This window comes from Rhagoletis zephyria, unplaced genomic scaffold, assembly GCF_001687245.7.
Source record: "Rhagoletis zephyria isolate East Lansing unplaced genomic scaffold, Rhagoletis_zephyria_1.1 Rzeph_scaffold_00162, whole genome shotgun sequence".
NCBI classification, from domain to species: Eukaryota; Metazoa; Arthropoda; class Insecta; order Diptera; family Tephritidae; genus Rhagoletis; species Rhagoletis zephyria.
Window position 1 is genome coordinate 26,107 of NW_016157246.1, and position 23,116 is coordinate 49,222.

The window sequence follows — 23,116 nt, forward strand, 5'->3', positions numbered from 1 at the left end:
TTGCATAACAAAAATAAAGAGGCTGAGTGAGTGCAAAGTGCTTGAAATGTAAATAGGAAGAGCTACAGAAAAATTTGTCAGAAAGTTAGCCGACTTACAGAAAGTTTTTATACCAGGGTGAAATCCTATAAGAACAAATAAGCCGATCTATCTATGGGGCGTTCCACACCAAAACGGACGGGGTTCACACTTCATGTGTTTGATTTGTTTCAAATTTTTTAGCTTGATTAATACATTTTTATAAACTTTACAGCACAAAAACAAAAACAAATCGAGTTAATAGTTTTCCAAATATCTCGAGAACAGGGCAAGGAAAAAATTTGAAAAAATCAATCAATCACATCAAAATTCTCTATGAAAATAAGTATTTGAAAATTTTTTTTCTTGAAAAATTTTTTCACGTACAAATTTTTTGATAAAAAAATTAGTTTTTGAAAATATGCCATCTCAAANTATAGGGTACGTCTGGCCAAGAGAGGAGCACGTACACTCACTGTCCCCGGGGTCTATTATGAAGTTTTGGTTGGTTGAGGAGTTGTGATGAGCTAGGGGCACAATAGACCCAGCGATCGCAGTGCCTTACCCAACCAACTATCTATCTATCTATCTATAGTACTATGGGGTGCACTCTACATTAATTTGAATTCCATTAGTTCTATTGTAGCGCTCCATATTCAGCAGTAAGCGCTCCCTTCCTAATTTCATACTTCTTTGTATTTTAACATTGTGTGTCGTTAGAAAAAAGCGCTCCCTAGATGCTCGCAAAGAAGCCCTTGGTGAGCACTTCAACTATAGCATTTAAAAAGCGATGCATGCAAATTTTAATTTTTATATTATATTTTTNTAATAACGCTTACGGAAAAATTTTACTAAATAAAATCCTTCACAAACTCAAAACTAATTAACAATAAACATTAAAAATTAAATAATTTAAGAAATTTGTGAACTAGTAACATTTGCAGACTTTGGAGAAATTCTATCCTCGCGTTTTTGAGAAATTGCATTCCAAACTTCAATCGCGATTTCCCACAACCTGCCGAAATCAACATACGACAATCTTTTACCCAGGCGACGGTGTGTGTCCATGTACATTAGGATGTCGCAGAATAGAAGGGTACAGCTTTTTTTCGAAATTCGGTATGTATACCTCTTCTTTCCTCATTCCTTTTCAACAATTTAACATACATATGCGTACCCATACCTATCTAAAGTTTTATTGCTGTAGGATGGCGAGAAAAAGCTCCACGCCGCGATAGGGCGCAACCCGAGCTAATTGAGATCGATATAGGGGCCTGAAGAGGGTACCGGGACGTATTTTGCATAACAAAAATAAAGAGGCTGAGTGAGTGCAAAGTGCTTGAAATGTAAATAGGAAGAGCTACAGAAAAATTTGTCAGAAAGTTAGCCGACTTACAGAAAGTTTTTATACCAGGGTGAAATCCTATAAGAACAAATAAGCCGATCTATCTATGGGGCGTTCCACACCAAAACGGACGGGGTTCACACTTCATGTGTTTGATTTGTTTCAAATTTTTTAGCTTGATTAATACATTTTTATAAACTTTACAGCACAAAAACAAAAACAAATCGAGTTAATAGTTTTCCAAATATCTCGAGAACAGGGCAAGGAAAAAATTTGAAAAAATCAATCAATCACATCAAAATTCTCTATGAAAATAAGTATTTGAAAATTTTTTTTCTTGAAAAATTTTTTCACGTACAAATTTTTTGATAAAAAAATTAGTTTTTGAAAATATGCCATCTCAAAAAAAATTTGAAAAATCATCATGGTAACTCTGAGTATTGCATATTGGTAAGTATGTTGTTGCGGTCACCTCCAAGGCCACGAGAGCGATTATGGTGTGCAAACGTCTGGCGGGCAAATCCTGGGGGTGCACTCCGAGGATCCTCAGATGGTTGTACACCATGATAGTGAGACCTATAGTAACGTACGGTGCGGTGGCTTGGCATTCCAAGACTACTTTAGTAACGGTGAGGCAGACCCTCTCTAAGCTTCAACGTCTGGCATGTGTGTGCATTACGGGANCATATGTAGATGTACATGTTTGTACATAAATTAAAATATTTTATGTTACTACCAAGGCGAATTTATACAAGGTGGTGTTGACGGCGAATTTAGATTTTCGCCGCGGTACTTTTTAATGTCAAAATACTGTGTTCGTTGTAATATGAATTCGTCTTGTTTACAACAAACACATAATTTTGACATTAATAAGTACCGCGGCGAAAATCTAAATTCGCCATCAACATCACCTTGTATAAATTCGCCTTGGTTACTACTCAAAATGATATTCAGCCCAATTCTGAATATTCCCGCGGATTTCATTTCTCGCGGATTTTACTTATCTCGAGAACAAAATCCTCCTATTCTAATCTGCCAGGGAGCAGCATTTTCCCCGAAAATTTGGGAGCAGGAAATTCGAACTTTCGAAGAGCTGTTTGACAGTTATTTTGACAGCTCAACTCCCGCCATTTAATTTGCGTGTTTTACACATAAAAGTGTGTTTCACATAAGAGAGTATTTCAGATTAAAGTTGTTAATAAACTAGTGCGCGGAAATTTCAAATCTGTGTTTTAAATTAAGGGTGCGTTCGAGATGGCAATCACAGCAGCTGTGTTGCAAATTTTGCCAAAGTATCACGTTCGGCGCAAATATGTGGCAACACTTGCAAAATCCACACGTTCTGTTGACACTTAATGCGCGCAAATTATTGAAATAACCGGCAACAAAAAATTTTCGTTTGCACAACACAATGGAAGAAGAAAGGTAAGCATACTTGTGATTTATTTCGTATCATATGAAGATCTATAATATAGATAGGTTGCAAATAGTTTTGATTATTATGTCTCTTTACTTTTTTGCAGCGAAAGACTGGGTTCCGCTCTTAATAAACTTTTGGTACGATGCCGACTGGACATGGAGGCTGAATATGCTGCCGGAAAAAAAGAAAAAATCATTTCTTTGGGGTAAAGTCCTAGAGGCCACGTTCTTCGGGGTATTTATTATGAAGTGGATTCCATCCACACATCCAACAACAAAGGGGAACGAGTTTGGTCTTTTCGCATGGAATCTTTCCATAACGTCCTGCTGTTTGGTAACCGTAGGCCAACAAATTTCATTTCTAAGGCAGCATACTGCTTCAATGGTTTTGAAAAAAAGTTTGTGAGCTGTCCCCTTTCCGACGTTGAATCGATCTGAGAGCTGTCGATATGTAATTCGGCTGTTGCTCAGCTTCCACAAAGTTAGGTACAGGGACTGTTTCAATATATAATGCGTGTCCAACGTTGACCAGAAGGCAGTAGAGCATTCATTAGTTTCTAAGCAAATTAAAAACATTGATTATAACAGAAACCAAAAGCTTTCTTAATTATTATACTTACAGCAAATGTGTTACGGGTCATGCGGAAGTGGGAGAAGAATACGTCGTAGGATTTTTGTAACTCGTCTCCTTCTTAGGATTTCTTTTAACAGAAGATTCCTCTTTGCGATTGCGATATTTAATAAAAAATTGCCTCCACTTTTCTCAGTCTCGTCTATTATTAAAGATAATTCCATTTTTAACTCGAACGGTACTTTGTGAAATTAACCTGTGCAACTTCTCTGCAAAACATCAGCTGAGTATCAGCAACAAAGTGTCAAACAGGCAACAGAGTTGCTCTACTGCTGTAATTATTAAATAGCTCGAACGCAACCTAAAGCTCAATCTTTGGGGACTCTTTATGAATTTGTACAAAGATTTTGGGTTGCTGTGCCCAAACGCGTGAATCGAATCAAACAAAATAATGTCGGTTGGAAATATGGTATTTTTTGCAAGTTGCCGAGCTGAGGTGTTAAACAAAAAAAATGTCCACGAAATCTCTCTGCAAAAGGTGTTCAGCCCCTCTTCTTTAGCAAAACAGAAAGAAGAATTCTACTTAGTGAGGGTTATAATCCCTAAGCGCGGCCGAAGGCCGCCTACGCAGAAAGTTGTCAGCCCCTTTTCTTCGGCAACACAGAAAGGATAATTCTACTTAGTGAGGGTTATAATCCCTAAGTGCGGCCGAAGGCCGCCTACGCACAAAGGTGCTATCTGCAAAAGGTGTTTAGCCTCTCTTCTTGGGCAACAGAGAAAGGAGTACTGAGGGTTATAATCGTTTTGGAAAAAATCCAAATTTCCGCTGTTTTCAAACAGCTCCCAAGGGGTCAAATTTTTTCCTTGCACCGTTCTCGAGATATTTGGAAAACTATTAATACGATTTGTTTTCGTTTTTGTGCTGTAAAGTTTATAAAAATGTATTAATCAAGCTCAAATTTCATACTTATTTATTATTTATGTTTATGCATCAACCCTAAAAATTTGAAACAAATCAAACATATGAAGTGTGAACCCCGTTCCTTTTGGTATGGAACACCCCATATGCGTACACTATCAAGGAACTTATTGGGTCTTATCAGTGTGACCTTAGACCTGGTAGATTCACCATAGATGAGGGCTTTATCATACGCCATATCTTGGAAAAGACTCGCAAGAAGAAGATCGACACACACCATTTATTTGAAAGCTACCCTTTCCGCGTCGGCGAGTACCATTATTATTATCATTAGTAAATTCCTCCCTATCCTCAATGATCGGTGAAGTGGTCGTTCGGGGAACAACAGTACGCTTGGTAGTTGCGCTGCACACCTTCTGTTTGATTACAATTGTGCCTTTAAACTTTTTGATGTGTGCGGTTGCACTTGCTCTCTGTCCTATGACGATCTCTTTTCTCGAAAAAAAAATGTCTCGTTCTTATATGGCAACAGTATCAGAGTGCAACATTTTAAAGAAAGGGCATACAATATGCATGCGAAGATACTGAGAAAAGAACACGAAAATTTGACAGCGCTGACGCAGGGAAGAATAAATGCAACATTATTTCGATAAAAGAAAACGCTATTATTTTGACTTTTTCAGCCTGGCAAATGCTCATCCTTCCGGCCATAGGAAAGGTGTTTGGGTCGGGATTTTCTTTGAGTTATGTATGTATGTTAACTTGTATTAATTATCTTATTTTAAATATAGTTAAGTTTTATAGGAAACTAAAAAAATTAAAAACATAGATGTACTACGAGGCGCAGAAATCTCAGTGCGGGTACTTAGTCGAAAGTTGAACTGCAAGTCCTCACGGTTTATCATGATCCCGCAGCAAAAAAACTTTATGTGTACGTAATTTTTCCAGACTACTTGAGGTGTCGTATGTATGTATGGGTGCTTTTGCCTGATATTCTGCAATTGAACTTTTAAATCTATGCATATGTAGTAAAGGTACTTAGGTTATGTATTATTGTTTTATAATGTACATATGTATGTATGTATGTACCTACATATAAACGAGTGTGTATCGTATCCTTTAAGTTCCAAATGTGCTAGAAATAACAAGTTCAGATTTCGATATTCTGGTTTAAATTATATCACCTATATTAACTATATCTAAATACATTTACAAAAATATTAGCCCACGCGCATAAGATTGTTCCCGTTATGGCTTAGAAGTTTGGTGGTAATTGGTCTGCTAAGTGTTTTTCCATAAGTATATGCATGCACATACATATGTGTGCATGCACTTATGGATGTAAGTATATACATATGTACGTACATATATAGACATATGTATTTTATTTGATTCCCAGTTCGAAATAGAGTTTGCGTGCAATACAATTCGTTTGAAGTTCATATGTATATGTATGTATAGTACATACATACATACTATGCAACTATGTATACTCTATTAACTTATGAGTAAACGTAAATAAATATGTATGAATACATATATGCGTGTAGTAAACTTATGTGGACTTGGTCTTTATGGGTGTACATTTGTAAGTATGTGTGTATTCGCATGAATGCGTGTGTAGGCGCTAGATTCCCTGCCGTGGTTGTTCTCCCCTTGCATTGGACTGGAGCGTTTGCGTAAAACGGGTGCTTTAGACTACAGCTACATCTACGACTGTGATATTAATAAAGCAACAAGATAAGCGTGATTAGCTCAAAGTTCTCGGTGTGGTACCAGTAACGAGCATGACTGCTACTCAAGTGCATGCTGAGGAGAGCCACTGCCGCCGCCTATCATGAACGAAGTAGGACTATGCGCCGAAATGCTATCTAAATCCAGAGATCCATCGCCTTTTTCTAGAATATTTGTACCATCTTGCTTCATCATCATGCGTCGCCATTTAGCTCTTGCATTTTGAAACCAAACCTTAGAAAAATTAAAAAAGTAAATGCATGGGTGTTAGTAAAAGTATATTATTAATAAATAGGGAACGACCAAACATCAAAAGTTCGGTTATATGTATGTCAGTTCGGCTTCGTCTAAACAATGCTCGAACTTACTTTTGTAAAAAGTTGTAGTACTACATATTTACCCTTGGAATTATTTTCTGCCTGCTTTGCGATTAAAAGTTGTAGAACATTTTAATCTCAAAACACCGTTTTTAAAAGACTTTCATGAAACTTCAATTCAAAAATATACACCCCACGGCAGGCAATGAATTTTGTATCTTCCATATATTTATGTGGGAAAATTCCTTCCGCGAAACAAGTGTTGAAGAGTTTTATAAAACGGGTGTCGTATGGTGCAGGACCCTTTGAGAGCTTTATTAGTAACCCCGTAAGGGCGTTTTGCTTTTTACAACGCTTTTATCAACTTGCAATTTTGTGTGTCCAGACACTTGCAATGTTGTGTGTCCAGTCACTTGCAATGTTATGTGTCCAGTCACTTGCAATGTTGTGTGTCCAGACACCTAGAAAGCCTTTGCTTTGTAAAGTTCCTATAAAAAAGTCTAGACATCAACTTCGTCTGTTGAGAGGTAGATGTCGCGCTATGCACTACGTACGCTACAGCGGAAATGGACGACACGCAATTTCTTTAAATAAAATTAACTGGTGCTCGTAATTATGTAGGTACATTAGACTGCATCACCAAAAAAAGTTGCGGTTTTTCCGCCGGGATTACCAAACTTATATTTTAAGTCGTCCACCAGAATATTTCGTAAAAGTATTAAGATTTAAGTGAGCTGGACCGATTTGAAAATACCTCCAAAAATGAAGTTTTTTATGAATAAAAATAGTTTCTTAAAGAACTTTTTGAAAAAGTCCCCTCAGATGACAAATTAGAATAAGCTTAAAAAATCTGCATAAAAATATTTAAAAATCTTTTCAACGGAATCGTAAGAATGAGATTTTTTATGCTGTTTTTTTTTACTTTTTTCAAAGATTGATTTACGAAAAACTTGAATAACTGGGCCAAAAATGTTCTGATTTAGACTTATGGAATCTCAGTAGAAAGGTATTTTCACACCGTTTTTATTTCTGGCCAAAAGAAACGTCATTCGTGTCCCATCTTTTTTTTCGAATACTAAAACATCTTAATTCAACTTTGAATGAGGTTCGTTTCTCCTACCTTTCTCTTCCATCCTTTGAATAAGTTTATTAGCAAATAAATGAAAAGGGTGAGAAAATACCTTTCCAATGACACCTCTTAAGTCTAAATCGGAAGAGTTTAGGTTCAGTTATTCAAGTTTTTCTTATACCAATCTTTGAAAAATGTTAAAAACAGCATCATCATTACGATTCAACATTTTTTTTAAATTTTTTTTTTTAAATATTTTATGCAAATATTTTAAGCTTAAACGGTTTTGTCATTTGAGGGGATTTTTTCAAAAAAAAATCTTTAAGAAACTATTTTTATTCATAAAAAAACCATTTTTGGAGGTATTTTCAAATCGGTCCAGCTCACTTANTGGAGATATTTTCAAATCGGTCCAGCTCACTTACATCTTAATATTTTTCCGAAATATTTTGGTGGACGTCTTAAAATATAGTAGATTTTATAATTCCAATGGAAAAATAGTACCGATTTTTTTTTGTATGGGGAGTGATGCAGTCTAATGTACATACATGAATTATGTTAATATCTATTGCAAAATTTTATACAGACAAGACTAAAAAGTAGAATATAAATAATATAAAAAAAAAAACTTTTTAATATTCAACGCTTTTATAAATGGACTAAAAAGTAGAAAATAATATTTCTCAGTCCCATAGAATTTGTTTTGATAAATTTTGATTTTGAAATTTTAGCAAAAGTCATTATAAACAATTTATGAGATTGAAAATGAAAAGCGTGGGGCGCATGTAATAGACTTGAATTGATATGAAAAGTAATATACATATGCATGTACATATGTGGGTATATGAATCAGGGTTGTTGCGAATATTCGCATTCGGATTCGCAACCGCGGAGCTTCCGGATTAATTTTAACACTCGCATTCGCTTTCGCATTCGCAAAAATCAATGCGGATCTTTTGCGAATGCGAATATTGAAGGGACCGAAAATTGCAGTTATTTTGTACGAGTTAAACTTGGCCAAGTATTTTTTTATTCCGAAATAAAAGTACTTTCCGGATAATAAACAAACCGCTTATCCAAATTAAACAAGTTTGGTATCCAATGAGAGAGGTCTTGAATAGCTTTAAAACTGAAATGTCTAAAAGAGGAAAGCCTCACATCAGGAGCGCACCCAGGAATATATTTTGGGAGAGGTTTATACTTCTAAAAATTCAGATAATATGCTCTTTAAAGGATATTTATGCAAGNCTTATATTTTAAGTCGTCCACCAGAATATTTCGTAAAAGTATTAAGATTTAAGTGAGCTGGACCGATTTGAAAATACCTCCAAAAATGAAGTTTTTTATGAATAAAAATAGTTTCTTAAAGAACTTTTTGAAAAAAGTCCCCTCAGNATTAATTTTAACACTCGCATTCGCTTTCGCATTCGCAAAAATCAATGCGGATCTTTTGCGAATGCGAATATTGAAGGGACCGAAAATTGCAGTTATTTTGTACGAGTTAAACTTGGCCAAGTATTTTTTTATTCCGAAATAAAAGTACTTTCCGGATAATAAACAAACCGCTTATCCAAATTAAACAAGTTTGGTATCCAATGAGAGAGGTCTTGAATAGCTTTAAAACTGAAATGTCTAAAAGAGGAAAGCCTCACATCAGGAGCGCACCCAGGAATATATTTTGGGAGAGGTTTATACTTCTAAAAATTCAGATAATATGCTCTTTAAAGGATATTTATGCAAGTTTTCTGTACAGTATGTAATAAATAAATAAACTTTTTGAAGTTTCATAAATTGCGCTTTACTTACATAAAATTAACAAAGTACTCAAACATTTTTAACCGACCTAAAAAAGGGGGAGGTTATCAATTCGTCGGAATATATTTTTCTTATTTTATGTATGCTACCGCATAACTTTGGACCACGATTTCAATAATTCTTTTTTTTTATCGGTAAAGGGTACCTGAAGGGTCGTGCGGTAGTTTGAAAATTACTCGTTTAATATAAAGTTCTATAAACACAAGGTACACTCAACTTTCAAAAGTAATAAACAATGTTAAAAAAGAGTTTAATGTTCATTTTCCTCGATCTCTGGTTTTCGATGGAGATGGTGATTTTTTACAATTGCCCAATTTTTTTAGTATTGCGAATACCGGAAAAAATAACTAAACTTGTATTTTTATTATGCAGCTCATTTTAGTGGAACGAATTCGAAGTTGGCAAATTAAATCTTCGAATCCTTGTTAAGTACGTATCAGTGGTAAACTCTTTTATACTATAAAGTGTAAAAAAAAACAACAGTATGTGAGTATGCATTGCATATTTTTAGGACAATGTTTTCATTCGCAGTTAAACTTTTAAGAGCTCTCAAGAAAAAGGAAAAATTAATATAAAATGACGCACACGAAATGGAAAAGTAATTTTGTTCTATCAAAATTTCTTAAATCAGTTTGCAGCTCTCAATAAAAAAATGCTCTCATATTTATTTATTCAAGAAACAAAAATAATAAATAATATTTCTTGTGATTTTTCTTGAGAGCTGGATTTTAGGCTTTAAGATACAGTTTGAATTTGAGGTTATTGGCTTTAGAGAGGGTTTGAACCCCAAAACCCACCCCTTGTGTGCGCTAATGCCTCACATTGAAAAATATTTCAATAAAAAATATTAATTAATTGCCATAGAACAAACATTGGGTCAGGTATGTATTTACATAAATTTCTTTAGTATTAAGTTATAAAAAATATAAATAGAGCTGACAACCGTCATTCGTTATTTCTGTTTAAAAGTTATTTCAGTCATCTTTCATATGACACCAAATTTGTTTAATTTGGATAAGCGGTTTCTTTATTATCCGGATAGGACGTTTATTGCGCAATAAAAATATTAGGCCAAAATAACTGTAACTGTTTTCGGTCCCTGGAATATTCCAATAAAAATAAATAAATATAACTAAAAGTCCTCTCAACTGGTGTCAACCGAAAAGAATTTACAATTTTGCCAAGTTTCAAGTTTTTCAAGTTTGTCGCCTCGAGCGGGTTGTTATAGTGGCGCAGGTTTGATATACGGCCCTTCAAAAAGTTTTTATTAAGTACAATGCTCCAATTTTTAAATTCAAGTACTAAAAAAACATTCAGTCTTATGATGAGTTTAATTTTCCCCGAACCGGTTCACTATTCACTTTTTCACTTTCATTTTCACTTTTATTAACCTTTCCTTTTTTTATTTACCCAAATCACCTAATTTACCCACCTAAATTATTTCTTAAAAAGCTTTTAAACATCCGCATCCGCGGATGTCTAAAATTCCACATTCGCAACATCCCTAATATGAATAACGATCGCTTAAAATCGATCTCAAATTTTGTACTTTCTCTGTAGAAATTTTAGGTCTATGTTATGTAGTCTGACTATTGTCAATTAAATCTAATGCTTTGTATTGCATGCGCTCCAAGTTTTTCATTTTCAATCACATAAATTGTTTATAATAACTTTTGGTAAAATTTCAAAATCAAAAGTTATCAAAACAAATTCTATGGGACTGAGAAATATTATTTTCTACTTTTTAGTCCATTTATAAAAGTGTTGTATGTGTATTAAAACGTTTTTTTATATTATTTAATTCTCTTCCAGACAATAAGCTGCTAGTTATAATTCTTCTTGAGTAACAGGAACCTCCATTCTTGTTCTCAGATATTTCGCGTTCATCGGCATCTTGCACCAGTGTTACCGCTGACAAATTTTTGGAAAGTCGTAAAAAAGTGTCACAGCCGAAAAAAGTGTCTTCAAGTCATTCCAATCGTTTATACCAGGGATGTGCAGATTTTTGGCTGTTAAACAGTCATAGAGTCAGCAAGTGCTACGCAAGAAGTAAAGCAGTTCTCAGGGTAAAGGGGGTGTAAAAGATACATTAAAAGTATCATATTTATTAGTAATGAGAGTCGGAGTACAAGAAATTTTATTGCACTCTTCTTCCCCCTTCATGCTGGCTCTTGATGTCACCCCTCATCTAGCACCTAAATGTGCCATGCCGTCTCCTAAGTGCAAAGGGATTCTGGGAGCCACTTTGCCCATCTCTGGTTTATACCATGTAGATAAAGACTTTCATTATTTTACCTTTCGAAACTTATTGGGGTATATTCATAGTCGAAATAAAATCGCCTCTAAGGTTAGTTATAGCTTTTTAGCTGCTTAGAAAAGATTTTGTTTCATCTTTGAGTATTCCCCATTATTTTTAATAAATTGCTAATGGAGATCACATTTTCGGCGAAAAATAGTTTTTTTATCTCAAAATAAAAGACGCAATATGCATATTTTGCACTTATTATAATAATAATAATAGATTGGCGCTTACACAAATGTTATTGTTTGGCCGAGCTTCTCCTCCGATTTGTAGCGTGCGCCTAGATGTTGTCACACAGAGCGGAGGGACCTACAGTTTTACGCCGACTCCGAACGGGCGATTGTATTTTTATGAGAAGCTGTTTTTCGGTGACAGGTAATAAGGTCAATGGAAATAATGTCAATTGACTTTATTTCCCACCCTGGTGCGAAATAAAGTCAATTGACATTATTACCTTTTCAGAAGCGAATTAAAGTCAACAAAAATTTGGAAATAAAGTCATTGACGCTATTTCCTCATTCAAATGGAAATAGCGTCAACAATGCTTAAAGTATGTCGATTCATAGAAAAAAATGTTGTTCTTACAATAAACATTGCCCCGTAAGTGTTGTTTTTTAATAGAAGAAAAAGGCTTTTGCCAAATCCTCAGTGTTGTGATATTAATCCACACACAATTATGAACTACCACCTGATTCTATTAAAAAACATTTAAATTACGAATATGTAAAAACACGATGCGAAAAACTAAACGCCTGCGCACAGCTGGAATATGAGAAATATTTGAAGAAAGAGTGGAGAAATGATCCATAACTTGCAAAACATTTTTCGTTTCTACAAAAATAAACCGAACACTATTAAATTGAAGAATCAGTACATGTCCAAAAACCCCGGAGGAGCACTGAAAGAATTCTGTGTTTTAAATTAGCATATTTTGAACGAATTCGGAATGTCTAAGGTGGAAAAGAACCCAACTTTTCTATAAGGAAACAATTATAAAAAAAGAATTTTCTTACACTGTATTTATGCCTCCGCCAGCATTCAATTAAAAGCAGCTAAGGAGAACGACGACACTACTTATTAGATGGCACATTCAACGAGCCAATGTGCCAAAATGCGGGTATAAACAATTATTGATTATTTAATATCGGAAACGAGATATAAGTTAATTGATTTGTTTTCACACACTTTTGAAACACAAATTATATGCTTTTTTACTGCAGACAAGTTGTTGCCTCAAAACACAGCAGAAATCTTCCAATCAGGGCTGCCAACTCTCCTTAGTTATGAGGTGCCATATTGAGGATAGTGCCAAAGGAAGTGCCAAAATGTGCCAAATAGAAAAATAAAAGTGCCAAAAGAGGGGTAATTCCTTTTAATCATTCACATTTAGCAATAAAATAAAACCACATTTTCAAAACAAAAGTGCAATGATAAAATAAGATAAACCAGTCGAAAAGCCTTTATAAATTAGAAAATTTTAGTTGAGAAAAAGAAGTGCACGCAAAGGATTTCACAAAACTGTATTGAAATGTTATTTTTTTTACAAAAGTGCCATTTTGGCATTTTGTGCCAAATTGAAAAATTAAGTGCCATTTGAAGTAAAATAGGAACAAATGGCACGGTTTGAGCCAAGTTGGCATCCCTGCTTCCAATAACTTACAAATATAAAAATGTGAAATATCGAGGGCTTGAATTCATTAATACCCTCTATCTGCAATTTGCACAAAAACTAATTTGTGATTTTAGAAACCATCTGGGACTTATTACCTGTCGTTATATAAGGTAACATTAATATCACTGATGACAGTTAAAGCTTAGGTGGATTTTTATATCAGAATCCCATCTTTGTGAAAAGTGTGCAGATTGGGGGTATTATTGAATATAGGTAAACGCTCGATGTTTAAAATATATAAAAATTTTATTTCAACGTATACAAAAAATAAATCTACCTGCGTTACAGCACGTCGTGAGACGGGGAAGGGGGGGCCGGGGGGGCCGCGGCGTAGCGTGACGTGGTGTGCGCGCCGGTCGCGCTGGGTACGCGGGCCGCCGCGAAGCTAAGCAAATTTAATGTTTGAAAGAGAAATAACGTCAATTGATTTTATTTCGTTTTTAAAAAGGTAATAATGTCAATTGACTTTATTTCGCACCAGGGTGGGAAATAAAGTCAATTGACCTTATTTCCGTTGATCTTATTACCTGTCACCCTGTTTTTCATGGCAGAAATACACTCGGAGGTTTGCCATTGCCTGCCGAGGGACGACCGCTGTTAAGAAAAAACCTTTTTTCTACATTTTTTGCGATGTTGCTTTGACCAGGGTTTGAACCCAGGCGTTGCGGAGAGGAAGCGCGCACTGCTTACTACTACACCACAGCGGCCGACGATTTTGCACGTATTATGAAAATAAAATTTCAGTTAAAAATTACTTACATCAATGTAACACTTCAGTTACAAAAAAACAACATTAGTGGATAACAATTATTATAACAAAGTTTAGCCGTTTAAGTTTGTATATAAACTATCGCAAATTATTTGTTTGTACCGGGAGCCACGAAAATAAATTTAGAACAAATAACTTGGGGGAAATGCTAAGCAACAAAAACCATGCATTAATTCATGCTACTTGTGGACATTTTTGCAGAAAAATTTGACATAATAAAAAGATTGAAATTAGTCAAAATCTTGCCAGAGGTGTAATTTTTAAGTGCCTTTGAAAAGTAAATACTAAAAACATTTTTAAGCACGCAAAAAAAATATAATTTATGAAAAAATTGTCAAAACGTGTATACAGAATTTTTAAATCAAAGAAAAGGGGCAAAAGTCACATGATTTTCAAGAATAGTTTCGAAATAAGCATATATTTAACAAGTCGGAGTCAGGGGCATCAATCTCCAAAAAGTGTCAATTTGATACTTTAGTCGCACAACGGTAACACTGCCATGCACATACCGGAAAAAATACAGAGAGTATTAGGGCTGTCCACATAACCGCGGATATTTAGTGACATTGGGACCTATTCAAAGTCTAAATAAAATCGACATTAAAGTTAGCTGCAGCTTTTTGACGTAATTTTCAATCGATTATCAGTCAAAAACGCTGCCACTAATTTTAGAATCGGTTTCATTTGATTGATTGATGATAATGGAGTATATTCACCATTATTTCAGCTCTGCACCCAAAAACGTATTTATTTAAGAAGAGATTATTAAAGCCGCGAAATTGTGCCGGTATCTAATAAGAAAATTTCGCTACTTAATGTATATCGTCACTACACACGAATAAAGGCGCGCTGGTGTTTTGGCGGCGAAAAAAGACGTGTAAAAAAATCTTACGAAAAAATACGCTTAAGGAAAACTTCGGCGAAGAAAGACAAGAAACCTAGTTGACGGCGAATAAAAACGCGTAAACACAGATTTATACCTGGCCAAGGACTGTCCCTTCAGCATCATTCCCTTAAAAATCTTTGGGGAATTTACATAGTGTTACAGCCGCAAACATAGTCGACCGCGAAAATAAGTATACGGGTTCTGCGCCGTCAACTATGTTATTAACGCGTCTTTATTCGCCGTCAACTGTGTTAAGAACAGTGTTGCCACAAAGATTATTAATTTTTTACCAAACCTCTAAAAAAAAATTACCGAACTCAGAAAAAAATTACCAAATTTTTATGAGCATAATATTCTTAACAAATTGGAAATTATTTTTCGACGTATGTAGATAATAAACCACGTCTGGGATTGTGGCCAGCTAGATCTATTTATATTTTTCGACCGAAAAATGAGTTCTTCCCATTCTTTTATGACAAACTCATAAAAATGCATGATGTCGCTGCCGCGTTCAAAAAATTCATATCACCATCGACTGAGCGTTTAGATAACGAAGACGTACAATTTACAGCTGTGGTTGTCCTTTTCAATGTGTTCCGACTATAACAATTCACAAATATTTTTAATGGCCGGTTGTTCAATGTATTTAACCGGAGCTTCTACCTCCGATTTGTACTAATCAGACATTGAACAATCGGCCCTAAAACATAAAAGAAAAAAATCGCTCGTAGATTTATAAACATTTAAAAGGTGTTTAATAGTTCATTTCTACTGCAGTTTATGCCTATTGGGAAAAAACAGATTACAACTCGAAGGAGGTAATTGCTCATATTAGGTACAAGCAAATGAAAGGAAAATAACAAAAACGAATAAATAAACATTGCAGATCACCTCTTGTTGAAAATATCTAAACTCTTAACTGTAGTTAAGCGGTTGGTGGAAATGGGCTGTAACATACAGTCTTTTACATAATTTATTTTACATAACTTAAAACCAAAACATGAAACCAGCAAATGTATCGTTAAACGGTAGATAAAATTTACTTTTACTATTTTATAAGTGGGTCACATTCGTACTTAATCGCAAACTTTTAATTAGTCCCGTGAAATTATTTTCTTTCACCATTGGTTCCGGCAGGTAAAAATGATACAAAATCCAGATTTGTGAGACTGTAGGGGCTGTGATCGAGCCGCCATATTGGGAAAAATGGGTGGTTTCCTGCTATATTGCAAACTCATACTAAAAGTTCTGAGTTGTCAAGGCAAATTGTTACATTAAAGAGCCCTTTCAATTTTTGGCTATCTTAAGGTGTAAATACATACATATGTAAGTACATAAGCAATTTTTTTTGTTTTGTGCAATTGTCAGAAGGTTCAAAGTTATAAAATTTTATATATATTAAGTTAGTATTAAAAACTTAAAGGAAAGACTTACGTTAAAAAAAATACCAAATTGTGAAAAAAAATTACCAAATTACCAAACTCCTCCTAAAAAGAAAAAAATTACCAGTTTTGGTAAAAAATTACCAAAGCGGTAACGCTGGTTAAGAGTCTTTCTTCGCAGAAGTTTTTTTATGTGTCTTTTTTCGCGGTCAACTTTTAAACTCGCGCCTTTATTCGTGTCTAGTGACGATATGGATGTATTTAGTTGAGAAAAGCGATCAGGAAGCAATTACAAGCGTCCGAGGGTATTTCTGCCTTAAAAGGATTCTCATGAAAACCATTTACAGTTTTTAGGGTCTGATTATGCATACTTCGCATAACTTCGCACAACCATTTATACCAGTGCACTAAAAGTGTAACTTAAGAAAATGTGAAGCAAAATCTAAACTCAACAGATCGCTAAGTTTTTAAAAGTTCTGCTAATTTCTGGGTAATGGAATACATACAAAATACATACAAAGTACATACGTAATTACAGTTTGAAGTTTATGCGAAGTTGTGCGAAGTTATGCGAAGTATGCATAATCAGACCATTAGGCGTAGACTTGTAGGTCACTCCAGGGCTGGCCAAAATATGCAAGAAAAAACTGAAAATATGCGCCATAAAAACCTGGATAAATCACTAAAATACGCTTTTAAATATTCAAACTCAATGGAGTTTTATTTAATTTTTCAATACTTTTAATCCACTAAAGTAGCATGCCTTTTTAAATTATCAACTAATATGACCTTTTCTGATCATTTAAAACTGCTGAATAATTCAAAAATCTGCTTTCCACATCCGGAGATGTATTTGGACAAGATTTAAATCAAGTTAATTCTGCTGTGGAGTAATTCGATAGATCTTCACTCTTAATTGTAGAGCCATTAAATAATATAGCCTTTATATTAATAACTGTGGTACAGTCAGGGTTTTCGGTCAAAGTATTTTAAAGTTTTTTTTTTAATTTTTTTTTAATTTGTGTTCAACTAGTGATGGCAAAAAAAATTTAATAATCGACTAATCGGTTAATTTACTACGAGAGCGTGCAATTGCTGGCTTATGCCGATGGCATCGACATCATCGGTAACAACAACCGCGAAGTCTGTTCTGCCTTTTCAAAGTTGGATAAGGAAGCAAAACAAATGGGTCTGGTGTTAAACGAGGCCAAGACGAAGTATCTCCTGTCACTCTTCCCAGTTATAATTTCGAGAAAGAAGAGAATATATTTTACTTGGGAACCAGCATTAATAGCGATAATTATGTCAGCATGGAAATCCAACGCAGAATCACTCTTGCCAACAAGTGCCACTTTGGACTGAGCGGGCAATTCAGGAGTAAAGTCCTCTCTCGACGTACAAAAATCACACTCTATAAGTCACTCATCAGGCCCGTGCTGGTAAATAGCGTAGAAGCATGGACAATGGCAACATTCGATGAGGCGGCTCTTGGAGTATTCGAGAGAAAGATTTTGCGGAAGATTTACGGGCCTTTACGCGTTGGTGACGGCGAGTACCGTAGATGATGGAACGAAGAGCTGTATAAGCTTTTGAACGACATGGGTATAGTGCAGCAAATTAAAATACAGCGGCTCCGCTGGCTTGGCCATGTCCTTTGAATGGACACCGACGCTCCAGCTCAGAGGGACGCCCGCACTGAGATGGAAAGACCAGGGAGAAAAGGACTTGGCTTCACTTGGCATTTCCAATTGGCGTCAGTTGGCACAGAAAGAAACGACTGGCGTGCTTTGTTGAACTCTGCCAAAATCGCTTAGGCGGTTACAGCGTCAAGTAAGAAGAGAAGAAGATTAATCAAAAGCGTTCGATAATAATTGCAATGGCGACCGCTGTTCTGTAGTGGTAAGCAGTGCATATGTGTAAGCGTCAATCTATTATTATTTTTTATTAATATTAAGAAATTAACCGATTAATCGGTCGTCTCGGGTAAAATCCATAAGTTATAAAAACTGACTGTTTTATTTAAAGATACACTTCTTGTTAAGTTGTGGAAACTTGCGCCACGAATTCATTGCGCAAACAATCAAGAAAACTAAAAACGAAAGGAAACAATAAATAAAAAAGATGTTAAGTTGTATACCATCCGTTAAAGGACTTTAACATATAGCACGCATACAACTTATTATTCAGATACGAAGTTAGAGTTATGGCGCAAAAACATATCTGAGTAATCAGCTGCATTGGAGCTATATGTTAAAGTAAACCTATTTCGATAACTTTATGTGCAAAATTTTAGTAAAATAACTTCAAAACTGAGGGAAATAGTTAAAATTTAATCAAATTTTCAAGTACCGTTATCTCGAAACTCGGATCCAATCTGGTAAAACAGGAGATACCATTAAATTCAGAACGTCCCAATTAAGTGAGTTGAACTTTTGCTCAAAATTTACAACTTGCACAGCGTAATTTGAACACAGCTTATTATTTTGTTTTCTATTTCAGCGATCTAAAGGTTTATTCCTCGTCTATCTTTTGAAGCACTTGATGAAAATGAATTCCACTTATATTTATCGATTTATTAAGATATTACGAATAGAATCATTTATAAAACATAGGTGTGTCCACAAATTAAAAAATTAAACTTTTTGTTTCGAAAGTGTTCGTGTTGTTTAGATTGGCCCACATGCATAGGTTAGTTAGTGTTGCGGTTTTTTGCTAAAAATATCGTTTAAAAATTTGCAGAATAATAGAATGTAAAAAATGTCCCAAACAATTATACATAAGTATTGAGTGGTAAGAGTGCCAATTTTTGCTACGTAATTTTAATTCATACATTATGTGAGTAAAGTAGTCAATTTTCGATGGTTTCTTTTGGATTATTTTGAAAATTAACCGGTTCATCGGTCGATTAATCGAAAGGAATATTTCGATACAATTAAATCGTTAACCGAATCAAAATAATCGATTATAGTCGGTTATTTGATTAATCGTGCCATCTCTATGTTCAATATTTGGTATTGCTATTTCACAGTTGTCGCAATTTCCAAACTTTCTTTGTTTGACATTGAACCTTTCGTTGGAAGCTTTGTTACACCTACTATCAAACTACCAAAATTTGCCTTAATGAACCCCAAATCTGTTCGGATTTCTTCAAGCTCTAGCATTATGAATTTATAGCCGTAATCGATTCGCCAACAGTTAGCAAGTGGCGAAACGAACGAACTCAATGAGGTACAACCAAACTTGCTATCGTCTATCCGTGCTAGCTAACTTTGTTGTTGCTTTCACATGCAAAATGTTTCGGTAAGCGACCGGAACTCAAACATGGCAAGCAGCGAAGTGGCGAATCGATGACGGCTTATATGTACATATACATATGTAACTTGCATTGTTACAAGAAGAATTCGTACAAGATGGTAGGAGGTGGAGGAGTATAAAAACACACATATGTATGTATGAATTCGCCTTGTTTCACGCATTTTTATCGTCTCTTTCCTCAAAAAATACATGAAAAAACAAGAAAATTGTCTAATATATGCAAAATAAGCTTTTTCAAGCATTTGCATAGATTTGCCAGCCTTGGTAATAACATCAGGATGCACACCACAAATTGTAGGAGAAGCTAGGTCAGACAATTAGCCAAAGTGTAAGCGCCAAAATGATAATGCTGTTCAGGATCTTGTGCATATGATCTTGCATTTGCATATTTCGGTGCTTTTGTACTATAAATTCACACCAATAATTTGCAAGGGTTGCCATGGTAGCAAGCATAAAATTTACGAACGGATATCCAAGACCATTTGCACAATGCCCTGAACAGGCCTATTATATTATTAACAAAGACCGCAAATAACTGTTCTGGTGCAAATTTGTTTCAAATAAATCAACATGAAGGAGTGCTCAGAAATATATGACGTAGTATATGAAAATGATCGTCCTTTAGATCTATTAATTTGTGCAATAAACCTGAATTTTATAATTTTTATGTTTTTCATCAAATTTAATAATTATTTCATGAGTTCTATGTTTGCTCGTAAAATAATACTTACTTTTTGAGTTTTATTTTTATGAAATGAGTTTTATTTATCGTACAAAAATAGTTGTTATTTAGTAAGTTTTACTTAAAAATCACTGACCTTAGTTTTCAGGCCAGAGGCGGTGGCACAAAATGTCGTTTTAGAACCTATTTTAAGTAAACCCCATTGGCTTTGTTTGTGTTTTTTCGGGCGTCATTTCCTATGAGGAAACACTCGTTATATCTTTGGCCTAAAAACTAAGGTCAGTGATTTTTAAGTAAAACTTACGAAATAACAATTGTTTTCGAACGATAAATAAAACTTACAGGATTGACTTTTATTTTAAAACGGAAAAATAAAACTAACCGCGTAAGTTTTATTTCTGAACGAAAAATAAAACTCATTTCATAAGCGTTATTTATTGAAATAAAAAGGAAGCTTAAGTATTATTTTAATTCTTAAATTTGATGAAAAAGATAAAAATTAAAACACAAGGTTTTTGTACCCTGAATCGGTTCAGTTCTGGCGAACAGTGAAACATTTTTCGGAGTTCGGTTCAAACTGGCCACAAAAATTGATGCTGGGTCGTTCTCTATTTGAAAAAATATAATATTAATTTATGTGCACATGTACCTGTAAAACTCGCTTTGGCAACCCAGTCTTTTGGGAGAGTTGTTTCAAATCCTTGGCATCTGGATTGTGATTTATGTTAAAGTAAGACTTCATTGTGCGTAATTGATGATGCTTGAATGACGTTCGCATCCGTTTCGTCCGCGATGCAGTCATCTGCGAACCGCGTCCAAAGTCTAAATATTCCGTATTTAAATCTACAAAAATCAAAGTTCCGGGTTAAACAAATTCGATGTATGTATATACATATATATCATATATATGGCGAACATGTTTTCTTTAAACCCTTTTACAGCTAAACTATACTTTTAAGGAATAAAGAATACAAAGGTATTTTGAGCTGAAGTGGAAAAAATTAGTAAAATTTCAAATCGATTTAAAATTAAACGAAAAAATTTACACTAATAAAAATGCCTACATGGGGAGGAAATGGCTCCTGAACGTATGCTTTAATATTAACACTGAATTAAATATGTAAACATGCTGAGCAGCAGTTTATGAATAAGAGTTATGTACATTAGAAATTGTCAAGCTTGACTGTCAGAAATTTTTGAAGTGAAACTTCTTTAGTGGCGGTTGGTTGGTTGGGAGTAAATTGGCAAATTCAACGGAAATTGCACACGGAAATGGCGCAACGGAAATGGTTGGGACGGAAACAAGTGCTTCTTGGATGTGTGTTATTAATTTAACAAAAACTTGCTAATAAAAGGATAAAGAATAGCACTTAGAAAAAGACTAATACAAGAATGAAAGCAAAGGTGAGTACGTACAAAGATAAAGAAACGGATAAAGGCAAAGGTAAAAATAAAAACAAAGATGCGTTAAGATAAATGCAAAAATGAAGACCAAGGTAAATTTAAACACTTTACTTATATAAGGGCAAAGGTGAAGGGGAATATGTATGTAGATGAAGAAAATTATAAACATAAAAGTAAAAACAAATATAAATATAAAGAAAAAGATGAGGATGAGGATACCGATAAAAGTAAGGATGAAGATAGACGAAAAGAGAGATTGAAATAAAGGTAATTACAGGGAAATGGATATACATAGATAGAGACAAAGAGGCTCAATCTGGGAACTATTTTGGGATTTTAGAGACTTTCGGGATTCTCGGGAATTATCGATATAATAATCGATATTTATACCGGTTTTGTTATCGATATTGTTATCGCTAATTTATAGATTTTGTTATCAATTATTTATCGATTTTGTTATCGACTGTTTGTAGATTTTCTTATCGATTATTTATCGAGATTTTGTTATCGATATTGTTTTTGATTTTGTTATCAATATTTTTATCGATTTTGTTATCGTTTTTTAATCGATTTTACTACCAATATTATCGATTTTGCTATCGAAATTTTTATTGAATTTGTCGTCGATTTTGTTATCGATATTTTTGCCGGTTTTGTTATCGATGTTTTGTTGGATGTTACTGTCGATTTTGTTATTGATAAAGTATAAAGATAAAAATGAAGAAAAAGGAAAACAGAATAACATAAATGTGGTTACAACGAACAGGGCTAGAGGTATGGATCTAGATAGATAAAAGACAAAAAATATAACCTTAAGCAAAAGCAGATGTGTGTATCTATGTACACATGTATGTATTGGTTATGAGACAAAATACATCTGTAACGTAAGTTTTACTTCTCCAGTGTTGCCCAGGCGCACTTACTTTGTTTAAGAATACCCTATTTTAGAATTCGGTTAAAAACGCCCTATCTCAGCTGCCGATTCAAAAAAGTTCATCTCAAATATTTTCAATATATATTCAGTTGAGGTAGGGCGGAGTTTTGAACCAAATTTTTAAATAGGGCATTCTTGAAAAGTCTTCTGAGATAGTGCGTAACGCTAGAGGTAATATAATTACGTAAACAAAAAATTTAACCTTTGAAACGTTCCCACAAAACTTTGCGGCTACAGAGCATTGCTTGCATTTTGCTGTGAAATCACTTTGTAAAAATATATCCACACTTTAGCTTTTGGCGGTGTTATTGCTTAAAGGAGTTATTTTTCATTAAAACGACGCTGTGCAAAGTTTTTCCAAAATTGGCCGACAAGATATGGCACTTGCTCAAATCGATTCGATGCAAGCACTTTTCTTTCGATACCAAGTAGGTATCGAAACAACGATTCGAGTAAAAAAAGTAGTCGGTAGCTCCAATTGTAAATTCAAGACCATTTCCATAATATCCTGAACAGCCCTTTTGTTAAAAAAATAGAACTTTTTGTTCGCTTTTAACAGTTGT

The 23,116-nt window shown here is 34.5% G+C and overlaps 1 protein-coding gene across 2 annotated transcripts in view; it reads right to left on the bottom strand.

Moving 5' to 3' along the window:
• Window positions 1-4,342: 4,342 nt before the first annotated feature.
• Window positions 4,343-23,116, bottom strand: part of ap (apterous) — a 379,716-nt gene continuing 360,942 nt past the window's right edge. For both annotated transcript variants that reach the window (XM_017606468.1, XM_017606475.1), the window contains 2 exons: window positions 20,865-21,058; window positions 4,343-6,240 (listed from right to left, as the gene is read on the bottom strand). In XM_017606468.1, coding sequence (XP_017461957.1) covers window positions 6,067-6,240; window positions 20,865-21,058 — 368 coding nt within the window. In that variant the 3' untranslated portion in view covers window positions 4,343-6,066. The remainder of the gene's footprint in view (window positions 6,241-20,864; window positions 21,059-23,116) is intronic.